General features: G+C 44.1%; 1 protein-coding gene across 1 annotated transcript in view; it reads right to left on the bottom strand.

Annotated features, from left to right (window-relative positions):
• Positions 1-22,699, bottom strand: part of scap.S (SREBF chaperone S homeolog) — a gene marked incomplete at its 5' end in the record, with an annotated part of 50,011 nt that overhangs the window by 12,804 nt on the left and 14,508 nt on the right. Inside the window, 12 exon segments of the mRNA NM_001091808.1 lie at positions 601-807; positions 1,762-2,186; positions 4,041-4,247; positions 5,905-6,003; positions 7,555-7,649; positions 7,738-7,850; positions 7,936-8,062; positions 16,075-16,247; positions 17,700-17,805; positions 17,898-18,118; positions 18,869-19,026; positions 19,628-19,751. Coding sequence (NP_001085277.1) covers positions 601-807; positions 1,762-2,186; positions 4,041-4,247; positions 5,905-6,003; positions 7,555-7,649; positions 7,738-7,850; positions 7,936-8,062; positions 16,075-16,247; positions 17,700-17,805; positions 17,898-18,118; positions 18,869-19,026; positions 19,628-19,751 — 2,055 coding nt within the window.

Genomic DNA, 22,699 nt, shown 5'->3' with positions numbered 1-22,699 from the left:
AAAGAGCCAGCACTTTAGGATAGAACTGCTTTCTGGCAGCCTGTTGTTTCTCCTACTCAATGTAACTGAATGTGTCTCAGTGGGACCTGGATTTTACTATTGAGTGTTGTTCTTAGATCTACCAGGCAGCTGTTATCTTGTGTTAGGGAGCTGCTATCTGGTTACCTTCCCATTGTTCTGTTGTTTGGCTGCTGGGGGGAAAGGGAGGGGGTGATATCAGTCCAACTTGCAGTACAGCAGTAAAGAGTGACTGAAGTTTATCAGAGCACAAGTCACATGACTGGGGGCAGCTGGGAAAACTGACAATATGTCTAGCCCCATGTCAGATTTCAAAATTAAAAATAAAAAAAACGGTTTGCTCTTTTGAGAAATGGATTTCAGTGCAGAATTCTGCTGGAGCAGCACTATTAACTGAAGAGTTTTGGAAAAAAAACAAAACAAAACATTTTTTCCATGACAGAATCCCTTTAAAAGTGAACCACCCCTTTAAGTAGAGAGTTGTAACTCCATGTGCCACTGAGGCTGCAATAGGGGAACGTAAATGAAAATATTTAGGAAAGTGGGGGTAGCACATATCAGAAACATCCCGGCAGTTCTTACTTGTACAAGGTGACATCTGCTGGCGTCTGATTTTCGGTGGGCTGCTCAGCCCCTTTGGCCTCGACTCGAGCCCAGGCTTCGTCTGGCTTCCCTTCCCGCTGCAGATAGGGGTGCGAGTGTTGAGCCTCCTGCGGGTGCCGCGCATCAGACACCTCCTGTGGTGTCAGGTACAGTGTGACGGGAATCATGGGCAGGATGCTGATGTACCTAAATGATAAATACATTTCTACATGAGCTTATGGGTTTAGGAACCATCATCTGAGTCTCATTACAGAATAGAAGTAACTCTGTGGCCTATTACAGTAGGATGGAACAGCACAGGGCCCGTGTATTGTAAATAAGGAAGCCATTTTATTGATACATCTAATGCACAGGGTATGGGCAGCAAGAATTCTCACCATTTTTAAAGGAGAAGGAAGAGTTAAAAGTAAGTAAGCTTTATCAGAGAGGACTATATAAATACACCAGTAACCCCTCAAAGTAATGCTGCTCTGAGTCCTCTGTCAAACAGCACATTTCTTTCCTTCTATTGTGTACTCATGGGCTTCTGTATCAGATTTCCTTCTCTCAGCTGAAACCTCCAGGGCTTGGGCTTGAGCATGCTCAGTTTGTTCCTCTTCCCCCGCCCCTCTGCTGTAATCTGAGCCCAGAGCTATGAGTGAGCAGGGAGAGACTCAAGCAGGAAGTGATGTCACACCAAGCTAATATGGCAGCTGCTATGCTAAACAAACAGAGAGCTTCTAGAGCTTTTACTCAGGTATGGTAAAGCATTCTGCAGAATAAATATAGTGTTATAGCTTGTACTATTGTGGCTAATCTATTGGCAATAAACTGCTTCAGCGGCTTTCCTTCTCCTTTAAAGAGATTTTACGGCAGCGATAAAGATGAATTGGTATAATTTCACTAAAGCAGGAGTGGGAGCTTCCAAATTGCTTATTTAGATTCTTCATAGATTGTGACAGAAAATACTTTCTCTTTATGACAAATCTGGGTGCTGTTCTACAGGTGGGGAATGAAGAATGTCTCAGCCAGACACTGTATGAGTTATGGCCTTTATGTCACCCAGACATATTGTTACTGGCATTGGACCTGCAAGAAGATAGAACTAGCTATACTAGAACTGGATTATGGTTCAGGCTTCTATAAGGAGGGGCCCCTTACTTTTTGGCCAGCGTGATATTATAGTAACTGAAGAGGGTCGGCCAATGTCTGAATGAGAGCTTCCTCCAAGTCTCCTCATCTTCAGATCCCCAGGTGACCTGCGTGTGAGCTTTGTCCTCTATTTCAGCAGCTCTCTCTTTGCTCTTGTCTTCAGGCTGACTCTCTTCCCAAATCCTGGAGCTCAGCGAGTCAATCACCTCCTTGCTGTCTCTTTGCGATTGGTTTTCCAGCAGCTGGGAGGAGCCTGTAGGGAAGACAGCTGAGAGGGGGCCGTGTGGGTTGGATGCCGACAGCACTGGTACAGGAATAGGAGGTATGACTGCTCCTCCCAGGGGGCTCTGCTCGGTCACATGAACTGTTAAGTAATTCCGCAGCCCAGCGGGGTCAGTGTATACAAGGATCCCAATCCAGACCACCGTCCCAGCCTGTAAACAAGAAAACATGAATTGTATGTGGCAGAGAAGAGACCATTGCCCCATGTGAGAACACGACCTCCTCCTGCCTGGGAGCTATTAAAGGGATTCTGTTAAAGGGATGTTTTTAGGATGTCATTTTTTTTTCTAAATGACACTGTTTACACTGCAAATAATTCACTGTACAATATAAAATGTCATTCCTGAAGCAGCAAGTGTATTTAGTTGTAATATTGGTGTGTAGGTGCATCTCAGCTCATTTTGCCTGGTCATGTGATTTCAGAAAGAGCCAGCACTTTAGGATGGAACTGCTTTCTGGCAGCCTGTTGTTTCTCCTACTCAATGTAACTGAACGTGTGTCAGTGGGACCTGGATTTTTAATATTGAGTGCTGTTCTTAGATCTACCAGGGAGCTGTTATCTGGTTACCTTTCCATTTTTCTGTTGTTGGGGGGAGAAGGGAGTACAGCAGTAAAGAGTGACTGAAGTTTATCAGAGCACACGTCACATGATCGGGAGCAGCTGGGAAACTGACAATATGTCTAGCCCCATGTCAGATTTCAAAATTAAATGTAAAAAAATGTGTTTGATCTTTTGAGAAATGGATTTCAGTGCAGAATTCTGCTGGATCACTATTACTATTTTTCTCATGGCAGTATCCATTTAATACAGTATTCTGCCTACAATATAAAAACAAAGAACATTTCAGTATATCGGTCTCCTTTCATGGCATGTAAGACAATTGTGGGAAGTGAAAAAAAAAAGAATGTAGAGGATCCCATACTAAGATATTAATACAGTACATGAGATGCGTATGTGCTCCAGCTGTGGGTAAAGTGCAGACCTTGGATTCATACAGTGACAATCCTTTATCAATGTGTCCTTCAGAGGATGAATGTGAATGAGTTGGGCACATAAGGAACACTGTGGATCTGCCACTTCAATCTGCACCAGGACCTTGAAGCGTTATTGAGCTTCCTCAGCATTTATAGTGTTTGTATTATAGTGTTTGTGAAGATTCTCATTCATCCAGGTCATGGTATATCTGTAGAAATAAGTCAAATCAACTGGACTTGCTGTGTTTTTCCTTAAAGGGATAATGTCATGGGAAATTTTTTTTTTTCAAAATGAATCAGTTAAAAGTGCTGCTCCAGCAGAATTCTGCATTGAAATCCATTTCTCAAAAGAGCAAACTGATTTTTTTATATTTAATTTTGAAATCTGACATGGGGCTAGACATATTGTCAATTTACCAGCTGCCCCAAGTCATGTGACTTGTGCTCTGATAAACTTCAATCACTCTTTACTGCTGTACTGCAAGTTGTAGTGATATCATCCCCTCCCTTCCCCCCCCCTCCCCCAGCAGCCTAACAACAGAACAATGGGAAGGTAACCAGATAGCAGCTCCCTAACACAACATAACAGCTGCCTGGTAGATCTAAGAACAGCACTCAATAGTAAAAACCTATGTCCCACTGAGACACATTCAGTTACATTGAGAAGGAAAAACAGCAGCCTGCCAGAAAGCATTTCTCTCCTAAAGTGCAGGCACAAGTCACATGACCAGGGGCAGCTGGGAAATTGACTAAATGTCTAGCCCCATGTCAGATTTCAAAATTGAATATAAAAAAATCTGTTTGCTCTTTTGAGAAATGGATTTCAGTGCAGAATTCTGCTGGAGTAGCACTATTAACTGATGCGTTTTGAAAAAAAACATGTTTTCCGATGACAGGATCCCTTTAAAATGTTTCACCAGTCATTCTCAATTCAGAACTGAGAAAGTCAGTTGGATGACCGGTCAAACGTCTTCAAGAAAAACACAGCAAGTCCAGTTGATTTGACGTATGTCTGTATTATAGTGTCTTACCATGATGATTCTCTGCGCAAGTCGGGTTCTGGCAAAGAAGTACACCAGGCGCAGTCTCTTGGGGAGGCGCAGATTTCGCAAAGACTGGAGGGTGATGGTATGAGGGGTGGCAGGACGCAGGGTTGGCTGGCGATCGTATCTTTTAGCCCCAGGCTTAGGGGGAGGTATGCAGGCTTCTGCTGGTATCCGTTTGTTCAGATCAGCCAACTGCAAACAAATCAACACGTTACAAAAAAGAATTATACAACAGAGTAACCTTAACAAGCAGATCCTCACATAAAGCAGTAACAACTACTCCTCTGCCCTGTCTTGTTATAGTCATAGTGTCAGCACTTCTACTTGGCCAGGCCCAGACTGGCTATCCGAGGGGCTGCTGCAACATGCCATAGACATTTAAAGGAGATCTATCGCAAAAATGGAAATTTAGTATAAGCTTCAGTATACGGAAATAATACATTTTCTAAATACAATCAATTAAATAATCTGTACCGTTTCTGAAATAATCAAGTTTATCTTCACTGTTCCTCTCTCAGCATCTGTTTCTCTTCATTCTGTCTTCATGCAGCAGTTGGGTGTCAGATATTCACTGACAGTTAGATCCAATAGATCTTATAGGGGGGCTCCTTTCCTAGCAGATGTATTAAAGCTCACTCAAATAACTGATTCCAGTACAAACAAAATGTAACAAAATAACAGCCTTTCGCGCAAATTCTGCATGTAGAGAGACATGATGTCTGGTGTAGAGTGAGCTCTAATACATCTTCAAAAGGAGCCCCCCTATAACATATATTGGATCATTCATCTGACACCCATCTCCTGAATGAAGACAGAATGAAAAGAAACAGATACTGAGAGAGGGATACTGAAGATGCATTTGATTATTTCAGAAACGGTACAGAATTTTTAATTGATTGTATTTAGAAAGTTTGTTTTTTCAGTATGATGAACCTTATATTAAGTTTTCATTTTCGTGATAGTTCCCCTTCAAGGTGCTGGTCTCTCTGTGCCTAAAATGCCAGGGTCTATTTTGAATCCCAGTCCAGACCTGACCCTGGCAGTTGGACATTACAATGGTCTGATGATCGTTAAGACAATCTAAACCTTATGTCTAATGTCACTCAGGCATCAGATTTCATGGAAACTGCAAGGTGGCAGCCAATAGTGCTCGGTGCCTGAGTCAAAATCACACAGACACACTGTTACGGGGCCACATCCCACATTGAGACACTACAGGGGTTATGTAATAAAAGGCACAGATTTTGCCATGGGGCAGTAACCCATAGCAACCAATAAAATGCTTGCTTTTAAATAGGTGACCAGTAAATTCTACCTGCTGATTGGTTGCTATGGGTTACAGCAGGTAGAATTTACTGGTCACCTATTTAAAAGCAAGCATTTTATTGGTTGCTATGGGTTACTGCTCCTGGGCAAAATGAGTGCCTTTTATTACATATGGGGGTATTTTCAAAACTTTATTACAGTAGATACATGTAGACCAGTCAGGAAAATGAACTGATCAAACAGTGCTCAGGCAAAAAGTTCACATTGCTTGGGTCCCTCCGATTTCCTACAGGCCTTCCCAACTAATTCATGGAATTCTTTGCCTGTACCAGCTGCTCTCTCTGTACTTATATAATACATAAATGAGTTAGCAAAGGTGACTGCACAATGTGGAAAAGCAAATCTCACTCAGTGTACACACAACAGATGTACCCAGAGCAGGAATGAATGTGAATAGAGACTTTTGCAGCAGCTGATACTGCCTCTTTGGCTTTCTCTCACTGACTGAAGCATCACATTTGCTTCTATATAATATATACTATAGCTTGGAGATACACAATGAATTCACCCGTTGGCTTCCTACCTCCATTCTGCGGATATCAATGGACAGCACAGTGGTGAAGAAAAACATCTGTAAGAAGAAGTCGGACACCAGCCCAACTACAGCAAACAGACAGAACTCCTGTAAGAGAGAGAGAACACACACACATATAGGTAAGACATAGGGCTGGTCTCAATGAGTCACACAATTTGTCTGGTTCACTAAATGTATTAACGGCTACAAAACCTAGGCCCTATACAAACTGATTGCCTTAACATTTAGTGTGTGTCTGTAGCTGGCACAAGCCATTAGCACAACAGAGTTGGACAAGGTGGAAGCCTGCATGGATTAGGCAGGAATGAGCGCAAGTTCTTGGGCAGCTCCTGTGCAGTGCATGGAACAGCAATACAATTAGCCTGTACTTTGTTACACTATTGCACCGTGTTATCACTGTCCAGGAAATATGATAAGAGCACATTTTTCACTACACTTGGGATAAAAAGGGATTTATTGCTTACCGTTAAATCCTTTTCTCTCTAGTCCTATGGGGGACACAGGAACCATGGGGTTAAATCCCCTCCCATCAGGAGGCAGGACACAGAGGAAAAGAAGAGGAGGGATCCTCCCCTCTATATAGCTTCCCTCCGCCTCCAGCTTATTCAGTTAATAACAAGAAAAAAAACCCCAAGTGTATATAATTTAATAAACACACATCTATATATATATATATGGCCGAAGAGAAGGTAAACCTGTTTAGGGTGGGAAGTCCTGTGTCCCTCATAGGACTAGAGAGAAAAGGATTTAACGGTAAGTAATAAATCCCTTTTTCTCATACGTCCTGGGATAGTGCCCGTTGGATAGTGGATCTGGGCTATCCTGTGTCCGTGAGGATCCCGCGGAGGGGGGTTACTTAGCGAGTGCAGTAAGACTGACTCAGGAATTTCCCTGAGTGCCCAGGCTATTTCTAGGCCGACGTATCCCTGTGATGGGCCCCCCTGGGGGCCTTGTCCAGGACCTCCTGACTTTGCGAGGATACATAAAAAACTGAGTAAGCTGGAGGCGGAGGGAAGCTATATAGACAGTGGTGGAACTACCAGGGGAGCAGGGGGTGCGAGGGGGCCAGGGCCCGCACCCCCTCAGGGCCCCCCCGGCAGCCCGTGCGCCACTGAAAATGCAAGCCGTACGGAGGGGGACGGGGCCCGGCTGCGGGTCACGCATCAGGGCCCGCCCCCCTCTAGTTACGCTACTGTATATAGAGGGGAGGATCCCTCCTCTATTCTTCTATGTCCTGCCTCCTGATGGGAGGGGATTTAACCCCATGGTTCCTGTGTCCCCCAGGACGTATGAGCAATCACAAAATTCTCACAATCAGCAAACTGTGGGGCCATGGGCACTTTCTCCCAACAGGTCATGTTGCTGCTTTATATAGAGATTTCATGGGCAATACACACCAGAATTCAACATAAGCCCATTAAATAAAGCTTGTGATATACACATGTTCTGCCTACAACAACATTTGCTGCCAGGCAGTCTTTAAGGGGGTACAAATGTATGTATGCCCGAGACCAATATAACATAATGCAGGGTTTTTGTTAGGCAGAGGCTTAATATCTCTCATAATAAACACATTGTTCATGCACTGGGAGTGGAAATAAGTACAGAAACCAATCCTTGATCAAGGTCTGATCATACCTGTATAGCAGGTACCAGGGTGAAGTAACCAATCAGAATGATGCCCAGCTCAGTAGCCATGTTCTTCATTATGAACCAGCTCTCATTACTGAGTCCTGCAGAGAGACACAAACATGTAGATTTAGTTTTAGAGCCAGAACTGCAGGCAGTCGGATCAATAAGGCTTTTGTGTACTGCGCTTACCTTGAGCTATTCTGAGCTTCACCTCCAGGTCAACAGGAGTCGATACGACAGATTTAGTCAGAACCAAAACATTTTCTAAACCAATGACTACGACCAAGTATGGGAAAATCTCCCTAGAAGAAAGCATGGTATATGGAAATGAACCCCTTGCAAAGTAACAGACACTTTATACCCAAGTTAGCAGTAGGCAACACCTACCCGCCGTTGAGAGTTGGTGTCAGTCCAAAGAGAGTGCACAACCCGACAGACATCAGCAGGGAGCTCAGAACCGTTACTACTGCAGCCAGTGCCAACCCCCATTTAGATTTCACCAGGTCTATCTTCCCTGGAAGAAAAAATAGATTTTTGTACTTACCGTTAAATCCTTTTCTCTTGTCCTACATTGGGGGACACAGGCACCATGGGGATGAAGATCCTGTTGCTTGGAGAAAGGACACTAAAAGGTTAAAGTGGCTCCTCCTCCTCCTGCTCTGGGCTTCATCCCCGCCTACCTCCTCAATCCTCAGTTTTCTGACCGAAGAAGAGATGACGAGCCCTACCAATTGCCCATGTGAAGAGAAGGAGCTCCTCCCCAATGCAAGCTAAGCACGGTATGAACCACCTGCTGTTTGAAATTGTTGGTATTTGAACAACAAAAATTATATAAGATATTACCTGATCAATATTAACATGAGCTAATACAGGGAGGGAAGGCCTGTGTCCCCCAATGTAGGACAAGAGAAAAGGATTTAACGGTAAGTACAAAAATCTATTTTTCTCTTGCCTAGATTGGGGGACACAGGCACCATGGGGACGTCCCAAAGCTACCCATGAGGGCGGGACTTTTTACCCCTAGTGTTCAGGGAATAACCACCTGCAACACTTTCCTGCCGAATCTCGCTTCGGCTGAGGCGAATGTATGCACCTTGTAGAATTTGGAAAAGGTGTGTGTGGATGACCACACTACAGCCCTACAGACCTGTTCTGCTGAAGCCTGGAGACGAACCACCCAAGAAGTGCTGAGTGAAGAAGTAGAATGAGCTGAACCCGGAAGGGTGTGGCCTTACCTCGTACCTCATAGGCCTTCAAGATTGTTGACCTAATCCAGTGGTCCCCAACCAGTAGCTCGTGAGCAACATGTTGCTCTCCAACCCCTTGGATGTTGCTCCCAGTGGCCTCAAAGCAAGTGCTTATTTTTGAATTCCAGACTTGGAGACAAGTTTTGGTTGTATAAAAACCAGGTGCACTGTCAAACAAAGCCTCAATGTAGGTTGACAATCCACATAAGGGCTACTTAATGGCCAATCACAGCCCTTATTTGGCATCCCAAGAACATTTTTCATGCTAGTGTTGCTCCCCAACTCCTGTTACTTCTAAATGTTGCTCACGGATTCAAAAGGTTGGGGATCCCTGACCTAATCCATCTTGCATTGGTGGCCTTAGATGCCTTAAGGCTTTTCCGTGGTCCTTCTGGTAAGACAAGAGGTTGTCTAGCTTCCTTCTACTCTTGGTAGCCCTGGTGTATGTTCTGAGAGAACGAACCACATCTACGTATGTAACTGTTCCAAATTTGCCTTTTGTTCAGGACAAAATGAAGGAACCACCAGGTCCTGGTTAAGATGGAACTCCTTAGGAAGAAATCCAAGGTAGGTCTCAACACCGCCTTGTCCTTGTAAAAAATCAAAAATGGTGGACGACAAGATAGAGCTGCTAGTTCTGAAACTAGTCTAGCCAAAGTGATGGCTAATAGAAAACAACCTGAAGAGTCAGCAGAGTTAATGGAATTGAGCCAATGGCTCGAACGGTTGCTCCTGCAATACAGAAGGTACCATATTGAGATCCCAGGGAGGGATTGTATGACGGTATGGAGGTATCATCCTCAATGCTCCCTGTAGGAAGGTCTTGATGTTGGGCAGCATTGCAAGCTGCTGCTGCTGAAAAAGGATAGATAAGGCTGATACCTGAACATTCAGTGAGCCGAGTGCCAGCCCTTATTTCTAAACCCTCCTGAAGGAATAACAATAGGCTACTTTCGTCCCAGGACTGTGGGTCTTTGGCTTTAGATTTACACCAGGATATGAATGTCCTCCATACCCTGTGGTAGATGCGTGCGAAGACGGGCTGTCTGGCCCTTAGTAAGGTCGGTATGGCCTTTTTTGGAACTCCTGATCTGGCTAGGATTATGGCTTCAAGTGTCATGCCGTTAATCCAGCCATGGTGAACTCGGGTGGAGGATCAGTCCCCGAGATAACAGATCCATTCTGTCTGGAAGGTGGAATGGTGCGTCCAATGATGAACTTATGAGCTCTTCGAACCAAGTGTGGTGTGGCCAGTAGGGTGCCACTACAACTGTTTCTACCCTTCTTGATTACCCTTGGCAGAAGTACCAGTGGTGGGAAGACATATGCTAGGTGAAACTGCCACGGAACCACCAGTGTGTCCATGCTAGGGCCAGAGGGTCATTGCTTCTTGTGAAGAACCTCGTAAGCTTGTTGTTGTACCTGGATGCCATTAAGTCTACTTCCGGAGTGCCCCACCTTGCCAGAATCAGTTGAAAACACCTCTGGGTGTAGGCTCCACTCTCCCTGATCTAAGGCCTCTCGGCTGAGAAAATCTGCTATCCAGTTGTCCACTCCAGGGATATGAACTGCGGAGATAGCTGGTACCGTGTTTTACACCCACAGAAGAATTTGCTGTGCCTCTGCAAGGGCAGCTTGACTCCTTGTGCCTCCTTGGTGGTTGATGTAAGCCAACGCTGTCACATTGCCTGACTGTATTCTTACAGGTAGATCTTGAAGTCTGCCTGACCATTGGAGCAATGACAGGTAGATTGCTCTTAATTCCAGGATGTTGATGGGGAGTAGTTCTTTCTGTGACCAACGTCCCTGTATGGTTAGGTCTTCCAATACTTCTCCCCAACCTTGTAGACTGGCAACTGTTGTGATGACTGTCCACTGGTGATTGGGGAAGGGTTTTCCTGACGGAAGTGTTGTTGGTCAAAGCCACCAAGTGATAGAGGTTCAAACTAGATCTGATAGGGGAATCCTGCAGTTTAGGATCGCTCAGTTCCTCCTCTGGTGTTGGAGTAAGGCTCTGCATGGCTCTGGTTTGGAGCTGCGCATATGGAATCGCAGGATGACACTATAGTCCCTAGCACTCTCATGGCAACCTTAAAGGTACCTGATCCATTTTCTGCAGAGATGACAGGAGCCCCTGCATGGAGGTGATCTTGCAGGAATTTAGATCAAGCCCTAAATATTCTGTACTCTGGGAAGGTATGAATCGAGATTTTTGGAAGTTTATCTGCCAACCTAACAGCATTAGTGTCTGGAGATGAGTTGTGGCCAGTGCCATGGAACGGGCCTTTACCAGTTGGTCGTCCAGGTATGGTATGACACTCACTCCCTGCAGTCGCAGGTCCTCTAGAGCCGCAGCCATGACCTTTGTGAATAACCTTTGCGCGGAGGATAGTCTGAAGGGGAGTGCCAAGGATTGCCAATGTGCTCCTGCCACTGAAAAGTGAAGGACCCAGTGGTGGTTGGGATGTATGGGGACATGCAGGTATGCATCTTTGATGTCGATCACCGCCCTGAAATCCTCTATGTCCAGGGACATTAGGACTGACTGGATGGATTCCATCTTGAAGTGGTGCTTCTTTACATGGTCGTTTAGTGCCTTTAGGTCTAGCACCAGGTGAAAAGATCCATCCTTTTTGGGTACTATAAACAGGTTTAAGTAGAAACCGAAGCCCCTTTTACCTTTGAGGGACCGCCATTACTACCGCGGAGGCAGTCAGGGCGTGTTGAACCCCATGGAAAGCTGAGTGCCTGGGTTCTGTGGTAGGGAGCCTTGAGATGGAAAATCACCTCGGAGGTAGCTGAGCGAATTCTATGAGATTGAAATGATCTGTAGGACCCAGGGTTCCAGTACTCTATGCCGTCACACCTCCCGAAAGTGACTTAAGTGTCCGCCAAAGAGTTTAGCTTTCAGGGGTGGGCACCTCCTCATGCGCAGGCTGTTTTGTCCCGTGCGGGCTTAGGTGCTGCTCTGCTTCCTGACCAAGAAGTGCTCTGTCTTGACTGGAATCTGGGGCGGGTCGGAGCTTGTTGCTTTTCATGTTGGGACCTCTGGCTCTGTAGCTTGAGAATTTACCTTCTCTGTTCAGCACCAAAAAGTTTTTTTTCTTTTTCTTTCGAGAATGGGAGACCAAGCAGAGACCACTTTTTAGCCAAAGGAAACGTCTGGCTGCAATGGATTATGCCGAAGCCCTCGTGACGAGCTTAGCCGCGTCCAGGACTGCTACGCAAATTTATATATATATATATATATATATATATATATATATATATATATATTCGTGCTATCGGAGCTAGAAAGAGGTCTGTGGAGGGGTCTTCTGAGCGATGAGTTGGGCCACCTGTTCCACCCAAACTTCCATTGACCTGGATACCCATGGGGTGGCAATAATAGGTCGGAGAGTTCTGCCTGCTGCTGTAAAAATCGACTTGCAGAAACCCTCAAGATGTTTGTCGATAGGATCGTTAAAGGAAGCCGCATCGACTACTGGAATGGTGGTGGTCTTTGACAATTTAGAGACCGGTGGGTCCACTGCTGGGGGTGAAGACCAAGGTCTGTAAAGTAAAAGGATAAGTTTGAGTAAAGCGATGGAAAATTGGACTCTATGGTCTGGCGTTTTCCATTGTGCTTTAACAATGTCACCCAGCTGTTCATAGGCTGGAAAGACACAAGAAGACTTCTTTTGCCTCTTGAAAATTTTATTGGTTCGCTCTGCTAAAGGTGGGGTGTGCCTGAATCAGGCTCTTGACCTCTCATTGTGATCTAGGGGTATCCTGATCCTATTCATCTGCGGATAGGATCTGTCCCTCTTCCCAATGCCTCTTCCTGTTCATCAGGCAAAACAGGTGGGGAAAGGGGAGGTCGCTTTGTGGCCGACCGCTGAGTGACCGGTCTGTGAGGCTCTGTAGATAGATGCTGTAGGACCTTATCTAGAGTCTCTGGAATTCTGGCTAGGTTTTGTAGACCCGCTAGAGATTCACCAATTCAGAATCCAAGCTCGTTTGATTAGCCGTAGCTGTCGCAGAGCTGGCTGGTAGGGCTGTGTGGGATTGTAATTGTGCAGTGACTGCTGCAGTCTTACAGGCTTCACATATTGGCTCAGCCAAAACACTAGCAAATTTAGGTCTGCAAGTAGCCCATGCCAAATACTAAATTGCATTGGTGGTATATGCAGTTGCCTGCTTGGGAAGGGACTGGTCATCTGCCCTGCCCGTCATGGCTATACTATGTAGTGCAACCCAGTAAGTAAGATATTGGGGAATATTAGGAGAGTCCAGAGGAGTGAACCACTTCTCCCTTAGAGTGCGATCTGTGGAGACAGAGGGAAGTAGTGGAAAAACCCCACAGTAGGTCCCATAGAGAGAGGGAAGTGTTAATCCCCTAGAGAAAGAGTAAGGGAAGTGTAACTACCTATTCACCAAGGTAGGAAGGAATGGTGCCTTGCTCTTCTCTGTGAGAGACAGTGAGGCTGGAAACGCTCAGTACTGGAGAGAGATGCGGATCCAAAATGGCCGCCAGAGAGGTTTCCCGGGCTTTGGTATAGTACCTTAGTAAGATGGCGCCCGTGAGGCGCGTGGGCAGCGACTCGTGCACAATGAAATAGATGCAGCGCCAGATGGTGGCGCGAAAGGTCGCTGGGAATGGCACTGAGTTACCAATGCGGGGACTGTTAGAATTCTGTTCCATGGGAAAGATTACTTAATATTGATTCATGAGAAAATGTATATTGTAACCTTAACATAAATATCAAATAAAAAGCATGAAACAGGAGGGTGATTTAGACAAACTGTGTGTTGACAGTGTCTTGACCAGCTAACTGGTAGATCCCAATCTACCTTTTGGACATCCCTGGCCTAGGGAAATCTTTGTCAGAGAATAGCAGTCTGTGAGAGAATAGCAGTGAAAGTGAAATTAAATGCCTAGGGAAATCTGTGTGAGAGAATAGCAGTGAAAGTGAAACTAAATGCCTTTCTGCAGAGCTGACAGGCAGCATGTAATGGGGGGAGGGAGGAGGGAATTGACTTACCTCCTCGTGCCAGCCAGGAATGCTCAATAAAAGATATACCCTCCGTTGTGGCTACTGGTGCAGCCTCCGGAGAGCGGGAACCAGTGCCCAGGGTAGTGTGGGGGGGAGCTCCCCAGCCTGCAGCCTCCGTAGAGCGGGAAGGCTATAGAGCATCTTCAGATCAGAAGTCCTTGGCTGGAGGGGTTCTGGAAGAGAAACACTGACCCCTAGTAGTGGCATGATACTGAATAAATCTGTACCATTGCTCCCAGCCACGAAGTGTCCATCCTCCTTCTGAGGACACTAAAGAAAAACTGAGGATTGAGGAGGTAGGCGGGGATGAAGCCCAGAGCAGGAGGAGGAGGAGCCACTTTAACCTTTTAGTGTCCTTTCTCCAAGCAACAGGATCTTCATCCCCATGGTGCCTGTGTCCCCCAATCTAGGCAAGAGAAAACATAATATTCTTTAAACAGAATGATTTAAAAAGCACCATAATATTCTGCAGTAGTGGGTAGGTACAATAAGAGAGGTCAGTGGACTGCAGCATAGAGCTTACAGCCTTTTTAATTATGTTGATCAATTCATGCTGAAGTCACCAGCAAGGCCCACTGGGGCTGCTAAGCACTGAATCTGGCCTATGATGAGTTAATGGGGGTGAACTTTCAATGAACCGCTGCACTGGAAATAATCCAACAAAGGGGTGAAATTGTTTTCTATCCATATTCTCAGTATTGACTGCTTCCCTTGTCCCCAGGTTACTGCGAGCAGTCATCAGCGGGACCCCCATTTTGGTTTCATTCTGCCGGATGATGTTGTCACTGTATCCAATGAAAACATTAATAACAATATGCATGGCCCTGATCAAAGGGGACTTTTACAGTTATAAATATGTACCCAAATTATGGTGGATATGTAGGAAATCTATTGTTTCCCTGGGATTCTTTCTGGCTAACAATATCCCCCTGATACAAACAGGGTCCTGCTATCAGTCAGGGAATCATAACCAGAAAGAGAGAGAGAGAGAGATGTTTGTAGCAAGTTCTGGATGGTTGAATATCCAGCTTTTAGGAAATAATCTATCATGTAAAAAGTTAATGCAAATGCCTATCCCTATCAGAAATACATGAGAATTACAATAGTAAGTTGGGGCTGAATACAGACTTCTTAGCACAGACATGTCTGAGTTAACGACTTCCTAGCACAGACATGCCTGAGTTAACGACTTCCTAGCACAGACATGCCTGAGTTAACAATTTCCTAGCACAGACATGCGTGAGTTAACGACTTCCTAGCACAGACATGCCTGAGTTAACGACTTCCTAGCACAGACATGCCTGAGTTAACGACTTCCTAGCACAGACATGCCTGAGTTAACAATTTCCTAGCACAGACATGCGTGAGTTAACGACTTCCTAGCACAGACATGCCTGAGTTAACGACTTCCTAGCACAGACATGCCTGAGTTAATGAGAGTCACATGGCACAGAGAGGAGGAGACAGAAGAAGGCTGGTCATTGTTACTTTCATGCACAGAGTTCTATGGGGCCAGTCAACTCTCATTAATGTGGACTAGTCACTGCTCAGCTTACTGTGCTGTTACGTTGACATCCAATGAATCATGAGGTGCGACTACTGAATACAGTCTTCTCTCAGAATACTGACCGAGGCAACAGCCCTCCCTACAATTATACAGAAGGTACAAATCCTACAGTGTGGACTACAGGGGTCAGAAAGTAAATCTGAATAAAGAATGAAACTGGCAGTTGAATGGTACTTCTGTGAGCTGGAACAAACAGTTTTTGTGCCCAGAGATCAGCCAAGCAGTGTTCCCTCGATGTTTAAAACATTTAATTTAGCAAACACCTCAGACTGAATTATGGTCATCATAGTCTTTATTGGACACTGGATTCTACATGACAAATCTATGGAGCACTTCTAATATATATGAATCTAATGACAATAATCTTTGTGACCATTTGTTGTGAAATCTCGCCGATATCCTGCTACATTAGAGGACGGCTACAGTAAGGACTCATTTTATCAAATAATGGCACCACCTTAAGTAAAGAATGAGCCTTTATTCTCTACAACAAAGAGATTTCATAACTCAAATGAAAGCTCAGTGTGTTACTCCCATCCCACCAAGGTTGAAAGGATCACAGCTGCTTCTTTTTTTAGATTATTATTAGTAATCTCCTAAAGTTTGCCCATACCTGCCCTTTGCACCTTTTCTTTTTGGTGTTTCAGAACACCAAAAAGAAGCCAATTGTACTCACTGGTGGAAAAGTAGATGTAAGCGAAGAGGATGATGTAGGTAGTGACAAGAGGAATGAGCTCGGCTATACCAATTTCTTCCTTAAAATGTACATGTACAATGTGCTGACTGGCTGCGCTGGAGTTGGTGCTGGGGTGTTGCCGCTTGAGTCGGGACCTTAAACTGTCCAGGAAGCTGAAAGAAAAACACAGGAAGGTTCTGCTGTGAATGAATATCCTGCACAACACTAGAGAGGAAGCCATAGCTAAATACAAAGGGACAGCACAAATGCAGCTGCATTCAATCACATCCTTACAATCACACAACACATGCCAAGTTCAAACGGAGAGAAGTATGGGGGAAATGGCACGAGGATCTAATACTGAAATGCATATTGTGGGTGGGGTCATTCTCAAAACTAAAAAGTAGCAACCAATGAGAGTTTTTCTTTTTCAACATTATTAATCTGCCTTATGATAAGGCTAGTGCAATTAGTGGCTGAATCCAACCCTACACCCAAGCCATTGCAGTGGCCCAGGTGCCGGAATTCAGAGAGTATTTCAACTCCATGTGCCTGTATCCGGGCTTACCCACAGGCCAAATCCCCCTTATGTGGTTATGTGGCACTAGCCTAATGGGTATTTTATTCTTTGTATACAATGCTTAAGTCTCTGTAATGATCTGTGTAAACATATTAATAATATGGCTTAAAAGAATGGTTCAGTGTAAAAATAAAAACTGGGTAAATAAATAGCTGTGCAAAGTAAAAAATGTTTCTAATATAGTTAGTTAGGCAAAAATGTAATGTATTAAAGGATAAGTAAAACTTTAAAATAAGTGAATGTAAAATTGATGAGGGGGCTAATCTAAGCACTTTTGTAAAGTACATTTATTATTTATTTTTAATTCCAAGATATTAAGGGATACATGTACTGTTAATATGAATGAATTTTAATACAACAGTGCCACCTGCGGGTCTGTTTCCCACCGGTCTGACCACCAAGTAGTCAAGGAAGTTGTCAGGAGAAAATATTCCAAATATCTTGGAATTAACAATAAATAAATAATAAATGTACATTGCAAAAGTTTTTAGAATAGCACTCTCGTCCATTTTACATTCACTTATTTTAAAGGTTTACTTATCCTTTAAGGCTTGAGCAACTGGATGTCTAACAGAATAACCAGAACACTACTTTCTGCTTTTCAGCTCTCTTGCTTTCCACCGATTGGTTACTAAGAAGTAATCAATCAGTGACTTGAGGGGGAGGCACATGGGTCATAACTGTTTGTGTTTAAATCTGAGCTGAATGCTGAGGATCAATTACAAACTCACTGAACAGTTATGTCCCATGTGGCCCCCCTTATAGTCACTGACTAACTCAGAGTTAGAGAGCTGAAAAGCAGGAAGTAGTGTTCTGGCTATTATGTTACACATCCACTCACTCCAGCCTTTATATATTACATTGTTGCTTAACTAACTATATTAGAAACATGTTTTGCTTTGCACAGCCTATCAATTTACCCAGATTAAACCCAACCCCAGCAAGCACTAAAAATTACGAATTGTGTCTTAATGAAGTGTTGCATCCAAAATCTACTACTTGTTCTAAATTTACACTTTGACATGCAGTGACCCTTTTCTCTTACGTGGCATTGTATCTGCGAAGAGCGATGGTGACGGTGTAGGATACAATCCTCTTGAGGTTGTACAAACTGACTCCGCTCTGCTTTCCTGGGACTCCAAAAAGCAAGTCTGCAGGAAAGAAAAGAATAACTTCTTGCAGAATTGATTTAGAACATGGGATGAAGGGTAGAGCTTCCCACAAGGGAACATGCACCACCTACCTTTGAGAGTAGCAGAGGTCTGTAAGGTCTTGGGCTCATGCTGATGGATGGTTCTGATAAGGTCTGGGTCACTGCTGAACTGTTCTTGGCTGTTCTGCCAGAAGTTGGCTGGAGAAAGTAGTAGGCAGCCATGTTCAGGTAACTTGTCACGGAACTTCTTCAGGCCAGGCAGCAGGTCTGTCACCTGGAGACACACATCTTCTAGACTCTTCTCCTGGGATCTTTAAGACAATTGCACATAATAATAATAATTACAGAAAGTAATAGCATTGTTTGTAATGAATAGATGGAACTAGTGAATTAACAGCTCTAACATGAATGCCTGGCTCTTTCCTGGATAATTAAGGCTAAGTAGCAGACTATATGTGCTTATATAGGATATACATCTATCCTTTAACTCAACCATTTACCAAGTATGTGTTATGATGGTGTGATCAGTTATTCCTTTCTGTATGTTTAAAGGATATGTAAACCTTTAAAATAAGTGCATGTAAAATCGATGAAGGGGGCTATTCTAAGAACTTTGTACATTCATTATTTATTTTCTTCCCCCCCCCCCCCCCAAGATATTCTGACCACCAAGTAGTCAAGGTAGTTGTCAGGAGAAAGAATGAAGCTGCTCTGATGTTCTTCTGCTTAGGAAAACAATTAGAAATCTTTCGCACATCTTTCCTAAGCAGAAGGACATCAGCCTCTTTCTTTCTCCTGACAACTTCCTTGACTACTTGCTGGTCAGACTGGTGGGAAACTGACCAGCAGGTGGCGCTGTTGTAACACAATTCATTCATATTAACAGTACATGCATGTATCCCTTAATATCTTGGAATTAAAAAATATAAATAAGGAATGTCAATTGCAGAAGTGCTAAGAATAGCCCCCTCATCAATTTTATAAGTTTACTTATCCTTTAACCACAATGTGATTATTAGACAGGCAGACTAATACGGTTGTGGCAGTGCAAATAACCTTACTTGTCTCTAAGCACGTGGTTCCTGATCTCTTCCACCAATGGAAAGACACGAGACAGTGGAGACCGGAAAACATCCACAGCCAGGAAGTCCTTGTCCCACGGAGATACGACAGCTTTAACCAACACCTGCTGTATGTAGGCCACGGGCAGCCCCACGTACTGTAGGAAGGAGCCAGCAGATAATACATTAATATATTAATAATACGCAGTTCTGATTTGAATGATTTTTAGTATATGTGTGCTGGCCCGGTGATTCCTGCTAATATCTGTGTACTATGAATCAGTTGCTTCGTTGGTCTGTCACGTTTGAAATTTGTGTTTGCTCACATACCTTCCACATTTGTGTTAATGACAGTTCCCCTTTAAGCAATGACTGACAGTTGTGTGTGACAGTTGTGTGTGCCACAAACCCTATGATCCCTCAGTCCCAGGAAATAATATAAGGGGCTGGCGTTGCCATAGAAGCAGACTTTCTGGCAGATTGGCCTCTGCTAGTCCTTGGTACTAAGGTCAGTTATCAGATCTACAGCGAGTAGATAATATCAAACAAAGCCTGGTCAAGGCTACACTGATCTGATTGGGAATGTGTGTTTACTTGGACTTGGGATACATCAGTACAGGTTGTGAGTGATCCATCTGTACTGTAGGACTAACTGGAGTTTACATAAATTCCCGATAGCTCCAGCCTGAACATTAAGCTGGAGAGAAGCAGTTCTGTAGTGCAGGGATATAGGAAAGTCCTCGATGCTTTGCAGCTTACCCAATCAGGTTGGTCACTGTGGTCCTCTGGGTTCGGCTCTAAAGGTGGAGGTGAATAATCTTTCACTGAGGTGACGTACTCAACTGGGCCAGTCCCAGGCAGCGGAAGCTTTAGCAGGGGGTAACTAAATAAGAAAGTATTGGAGGGGAGAGCGTAGGGAGGAAGTAAATTGGAGGGGAGAGTGTAGGGAGGAAATAGAAAGTATTGGAGGGGACAGTGTAGGGAGGAAGTAGAAAGTATTTAGGGGACAGTGTAGGGAGGAAGTAGAAAGTATTGGAGGGGACAGTGTAGGGAGGAAGTACAAAGTATTTAGGCGACAGTGTAGGGAGGAAGTACAAAGTATTTAGGGGACAGTGTAGGGAGGAAGTAGAAAGTATTGGAGGGGACAGTGTAGGGAGGAAGTAGAAAGTATTGGAGGGGACAGTGTAGGGAGGAAGTAGAAAGTATTGGAGGGGACAGTGTAGGGAGGAAGTAGAAAGTATTAGAGGGGGCAGTGTAGGGAGGAAGTAGAAAGTATTAGAGGGGGCAGTGTAGGGAGGAAGTAGAAAGTATTTAGGGGACAGTGTAGGGAGGAAATAGAAAGTATTTAGGGGACAGTGTAGGGAGGAAGTAGAAAGTATTAGAGGGGCAGTGTAGGGAGGAAGTAGAAAGTATTTAGGGGACAGTGTAGGGAGAAGTAGAAAGTATTGGAGGGGACAGTGTAGGAAGAAAGTAGGAGAGAAGGAGAAATTTAATTAGGTATTTGAATACACAGTATAAAGTGCACATTGTGCTCTTTGTGAGAGATGGTTTCTTAAGGTTCTAAACAACTATATATATATATATATATATATATAACTAGGCTAACAATCATGTTTAGTAGTATGTAACAAATCTCTTTTGCCACGCAGATCTAATAATTTTCAGGCATATTAAAGAGTTCATAGTTAAACTTCCCCAACTTATCACGTGTTCCTGCTTGAAACAACTCGTGATGTTTCCATTTGGCAGCTGCAAAGGTTTTTTGGAATCCATTTGTTAGACAGGGGGGAACCCCCAACACCCATTGCATCCAACTGCTGATCACCTATTCTGGGCACATCACCTCATGCTGCACAAACAATTGGGTCTTTCTCCCAAAGGCAGGGCAATATTGGGCTAATCTGGCTAATGGCACTCAGATCGCTTTGTTTTTTCCGAAGTCGCCCGAAGTCGCCTCACGAGGAAACTTTGGTTGACTTCGGAAAGCCGAAGTGAACCGAGTGCCATCCCGCCGGCGAGTCACACTCTAGCCGGTGGAAAGGCATTTCGGGGAGATTAGTCTCCCAAAGAAGAGGCGATTTGATGCTGGCCGACTAATCTCCCCAAGTAGCAGCGTGTGCCAGCCCCTTTACTGTTCCCTAGCACAGTGCAATTAAATACATGCAAATATAAAGTATAGGTGTAATCCCACTGCAGTATATTGTGCAGGGTTTAGCTCACATATTATTTGTGCAGATTAACTTCTTGTTACAGTTGCTCAACCCCAGCTTTGTACTGTACAGTCACATATTGATATTACTTGTTTGCCGTCATACAGGTGCCAGCCCCGAGGTCTATGGATGTGTCATACACTATATATTTACATCCTTTGCACAATAGAGTGGCGTTGCCTCGTGATCACTTCTCCTAAGGCTTGTAAACTCACCCTGGGAGTGAAAGACCACAAATGATTGGGGTGTGGGTGTTATACAGAGCCAGGGAACAAGATAGAAGCAAATTAAAAGAAAAGGAAAACAGCAGCTAAGTCACATTGGTTGGACAGTCCTACGTGACAAATAATGGGGCCCCAAAGCCTGCTTTGTCCTAGTGTGACTCCCCACAATTAGCAGCCCAAGCCTGATATTGACAGAATAGCTAGGGGGGATAATAATATATTTCCATAAGACAAACACAAAGCTAATTTAAAACTAAAAGGCTGAGCGAACACCTTAAAGGAGAACTAAAGCCTAACTAAAGAAGTAGGTAGAAATGTTGTACATGATGTTTTGTGCTTCTGTACCAGCCCAAGGCAACCACAGCCCTTTAGCAGTAAAGATCTGTGTCTCCAAAGATGCCCCAGTAGCTCCCCATCTTCTTTTCTGCTGATTCACTGATTCACATGCTCTGTGCTGCTGTCACTTACTGAGCTTAGGGAGCCACTCACAATATACAGTACACATAGAATAGAAATGTCACAATATAAGGCTGATTAGTAATTAATACACATAATTACTACATGGCAGCACAGAAACCAGTGCAATTAGCATCAGAATTGAATAATCAGCAAACCTGTAGCATCAGCTTATATTACAGCCAGGGAAGCTCATTTTCTGCTGGATAATTAGTGACGAGCCCTAAGCTTAGCTTCTCAACAGCCAATCAGAGCCCACTGAGCATGTGAGTGTCACAGACACTTTCCAAGATGGTGACCCCCTGTGACAAGTTTGAAGTCCTGGATCATTGCTGCTATTGACAAGCTCAAACTTTAACCCGATGCAATAAAATGTGGAATATTAGGGTTTTAGCCATATTTTAGGGTTCGTTTCTTTGTTAAAGAAGAAGGAACCTACACAAGGGGTTATTTGTAAGCAAATGTGCTAATAGACAGTTACCCATTTCAACCAATCAGCCAGCTACAGGCTTGAACAATGAATGCATCATTTTGATTCGTTGCCCTGGATTACTGCCTAGGTGCAGATTTGCCCAGTCTTTATAAATGGATCAATGCTGCTATTGAGAAGCTGAAACTTTAGGCTGGTGCAAGAAGTTCAGTACATAAAATATGGCATTTTTAGACATGTTGATTTTAAGGGTTTACTTCTCCTCTTTTGCTTTGGCAGACAGCACAAGGGGGGCTTTATTTAATCCTTTCCATGGTCAAAGAATAGCAGAGGGCTCCCAAAAAGCAGATTACTGGGAAAAGCTGTCACTGGCATGTGAGCATAGTAACAAAAGTTAGGTTAAAACACATCCATCAAGATCAACCTTTTAAGTCTATATATAACCTGCCTAACTGCCAGTTGATCCAGGGGAAGGCAAAAAATCTCCAATTTGCCTCAGAGGGTAAAAAAT

The sequence above is a fragment of the Xenopus laevis genome, chromosome 6S (assembly GCF_017654675.1).
Source record: "Xenopus laevis strain J_2021 chromosome 6S, Xenopus_laevis_v10.1, whole genome shotgun sequence".
In the NCBI taxonomy this organism is placed as follows: Eukaryota; Metazoa; Chordata; class Amphibia; order Anura; family Pipidae; genus Xenopus; species Xenopus laevis.
Note: the sequence above shows the minus strand (reverse complement) of the source record. Positions and strands in the feature narration are given on the sequence as shown.